The sequence below is a fragment of the Brassica oleracea genome, chromosome C4 (genome assembly GCF_000695525.1).
Source record: "Brassica oleracea var. oleracea cultivar TO1000 chromosome C4, BOL, whole genome shotgun sequence".
Classification (NCBI taxonomy): Eukaryota; Viridiplantae; Streptophyta; class Magnoliopsida; order Brassicales; family Brassicaceae; genus Brassica; species Brassica oleracea.
The window spans coordinates 42815687-42818969 of NC_027751.1; the positions used below are offsets into that span (position 1 = coordinate 42815687).

Genomic DNA, 3283 nt, shown 5'->3' on the forward strand with positions numbered 1-3283 from the left:
TTTTTTTTTTTTTTAAGCTGATTTAATAAAAAAAAAAATTAAAAAATGAACCAATCGCAGGCCGCCACGTGTCGGTGGGGCCCGCGAACAGTTGACAAAACCCACCACGATCGTTTCTTCATTCAAGCCTTTTGCAACCGGTTTTGTAACTTTTGTGGGACCCAAACCTTTAAAAACTCTTTTAGAACCTGCAATAATGGTGCTGAGTTACTCAAAAGAAACCCTTTTTGCTCTCTTTCAGACTTTTTGATCAAATTTAAATGTTTTAGTGGTGAGAAACTATGTGAGACACCACCACTATATAATGGTGGCATTATCTTCCTTCTATACTGCTTTGAGGACTTTAATCTCGTCACTTACGTCTATTCAAAGCATTATTTTTTCTTGATTCTTCTGTTTTGTCGTTGACATTGAAGTGAACTTGAGCTTAGTCAAGTTGCAAGTTCAAGCTTGAATAATGCATTTTGACTTCGGACATAAAACAAATGACAACCAAAACCAATCCATACAGAACATGTTGAATTTTCAACGAGGAGTAACATCGGTGATTGTTGCTTCATCTACGGAACAAGGAATAGACTTACTACTCGACTGACCTGGCTCCAATCCATGGGCTAAAGGGTTTGATCTTGGTCCGTTCCCAAAAAAAAATCCAGGTGTCCTAGGCACAGGCAGAGTGACTGAGCTGTTTGTGAGCATTTGGTATATAGTCGACAATGTTGGACGATCTACAGGATTTTCTTGAACACATAACATCCCAATATGAATATATCTAATGACTTCATCGCGTTTACAATCTTCTTTGATACCATTATCTACAAACTCAATCAATGATTCGTTCTCCCAAAGTCTCCAGACCTGTTGAAGTTATGTAAATACATATATTCATAACTATGATCACCGTTTAAAAGAATCCAACAAAATTTGGAACATTATTAGTTTATGATTTCTCACGTATGTGACTAAGTTCTTAACCAAACCATCCATTTGGTAAAAGCTGCTGTTCTTTCTGCCACTAATGATCTCAAGGATCAAGACTCTAAAGCTATAAACATCTGATTTCGTCGAGAATTGGCCATGCGTCACATATTCAGGTGGCATGTAACCGCTGCAAAAACACAGGTTAAATTGGCAGAAGAATGGCACATTAAAATAACTTTGTCAACTTCATTTATGGATATTCTTACAAGGTCCCAACTACTCTTGCTGTATTGGCTACAGTTTGGTCCACTCCAAAGATCCTTGCCATTCCGAAATCAGCGATTTTCGGATTCATGTGAGCATCTAAGAGAATGTTACTTGCTTTGAGGTCGCGGTGTATAATTTTTAGCCGTGAATCTTGATGAAGATATAGAACTCCTCGAGTGATTCCCACAACGATGTTGCGTCTCACTGTCCAGTTCAACTGAACTCTCTTACTAGGGTCTGTATATTCATATATAATCACATATACCTATCTATAAGAAGAATAAATAACAGACAAGGGTATGCCAAAACTGAAGTTAACTTACCAAAGAGGAAATAATCGAGGCTTTGGTTAGGAACAAACTCATAGACGAGTAATTTCTCTTCTCCGTGTAGCGAAAACCCAAGAAGTCTAACAAGATTTCTGTGCTGAAGCTTTGCAACAACAACAACCTCGTTCTTGAACTCTACTTCGCCTTGTCCTGATGTTTTTGAGAGTCTCTTTACTGCAACTTCAGTTCCATTCATAAGCATACCCTTAAAATTAATTACATAATAGGTATCATCATTTCATTGTTTCTCCACAAAAGAAGAAAGTAGGGTGGACATATAAGGTAAATACCTTGTAAACCTCACCAAATCCACCTTCACCAAGCTTGTTATGCTCTGAAAAGTTGTTTGTCGCAGCTTCAATTGTTTTTAAATCGAATTGAACAGATTCCGCTTCATGCAAGACCATCAAATAAGTTCCTTAAGCCGTGGAATTCTTAAAGTTGAAATACCAAAAGCAATCAAGACTTCTATAAACAAACAAAAAAAAAAACTCACTTGGAAGTTCAATGTCTTGCTTTCGCTTTCTTCTCTTAGCTATGCCTACGACACTTACTATTATGGCAACGAAAACAACAATGACTGTTGCAGCGATCTTTCCTCCAGAGAACCATTTATCTGCACCACCAGTTCACCATAAACATAGCTAACACAAAACCAACAAAAAAAGAAACAAGAATTGCCTGAAATTAATATTTCCAACGAAGACTTGCCTTTTGTTTTGGTTTTACTGGTCAGGTCGGCTTCAGAATGCGGCGATGAAGGCGGCAGCGAAGGCGCCAATGATGGCCGAAACTGAAGATTAATATTATCAAAAACACCAGAGAATGGAAACAATTCCCACCGGAAAAAGCAACTTGGCCGCATTATAATACTGCCTTTCCTCCCATGGAGCTCTTTCTTATAGTAATCAACGCTTGTCTGTAGGCAACGTTTACAATCATTTGAAGATATATCTTTGAGTGCATTGCATCAAGACCGTAATATTCCCGTAAATCGGCACGGGAGATACATCCTTTGCATAGTATTTACTACTAGACAATGGCAACGGAGAAGAAGAATTAGACGAACTGTTTCTCACCGACGAAGAAGCTGATGTGATCATACGAGTCATTAACCCGTCCCACACACTATCAAACCCCTTCTGGTCTTCATTTTTTATGTAGAAATTATTATAAAATCTACTAAAAGGCTTCAAGGATAGGACCCCGAAGGACTTTCTAGAGTAGCGAACAAGGCAAAGGATCTCTTCACCGAGCCATGAGAAAGCGTCTGACTGGTTCGAACACTACAAGAAAACACGCCGAATTCCGACGGAGGTTCCGACGAACATCAATGTCGTCGGACATTTGTGACGGATTACTGACCAATTTCAGACCAAATCCAAAAAAATGAAGTAGTCGGAATTCCGTCGGCCATTTCCGACGGAATTCCGACGAAACAAGGGTCGTCGGAATTTTTCGACGACTTTTCGAAGACATTCCGATAAAAAATGTAACCGTTGTAGTCGTCGGAAGTTCGTCGGTATATTCCGACGAATTTCCGACGACATTCCGATTAACAGTAAAGTCGTCGGAATTCCGTCGGAATTTTCCGACGAATTTCCAACGAACCATGTGACCGTTGCCGACAAATATATATGACCGTTGTATAGCCGTTTGAGATTGGACAATACCGACGGAATTCCGACGGACTGCTTTACATCCGTCGGAATTTCGTCAGAAAGTCGTCGGAGGGCTGTAAGCAATTTCCTATAAATACAACCCCT

General features: G+C 39.4%; 1 protein-coding gene across 2 annotated transcripts; it reads right to left on the minus strand.

The window, feature by feature from the left end:
* Positions 1–389: 389 nt before the first annotated feature.
* Positions 390–2559, minus strand: LOC106340174 (cysteine-rich receptor-like protein kinase 17). Of its 2 annotated transcripts, none has more exons than XM_013779040.1 (7): positions 2229–2559; positions 2014–2133; positions 1808–1908; positions 1512–1722; positions 1188–1392; positions 955–1108; positions 390–858 (listed from the first exon to the last, which is right to left on the minus strand). In XM_013779040.1, the coding sequence occupies exons 1-7, from the start codon at positions 2380–2382 to the stop codon at positions 526–528; spliced, it is 1278 nt and encodes a 425-aa protein (XP_013634494.1). In that variant the 5' UTR covers positions 2383–2559; the 3' UTR covers positions 390–525. The 2 variants fall into 2 exon arrangements, with proteins under 2 accessions (XP_013634494.1, XP_013634493.1); XM_013779039.1 differs by having other exon boundaries at positions 1188–1425.
* Between the last annotated feature and the right edge of the window lie 724 nt (positions 2560–3283).

Excerpts from the sequence above, each read along its gene's own strand:
- LOC106340174 (XM_013779039.1), bottom strand. The coding sequence starts at position 2,382 with ATGCGGCCAAGTTGCTTTTTCCGGTGGGAATTGTTTCCATTCTCTGGT. Across the intron at positions 2,134-2,228 it reads CAGTAAAACCAAAACAAAAG|ATAAATGGTTCTCTGGAGGA; the intron begins GCAAGTCTTCGT and ends CTGGTGGTGCAG. Across the intron at positions 1,909-2,013 it reads GCAAGACATTGAACTTCCAA|CGGAATCTGTTCAATTCGAT; the intron begins GTGAGTTTTTTT and ends TCTTGCATGAAG.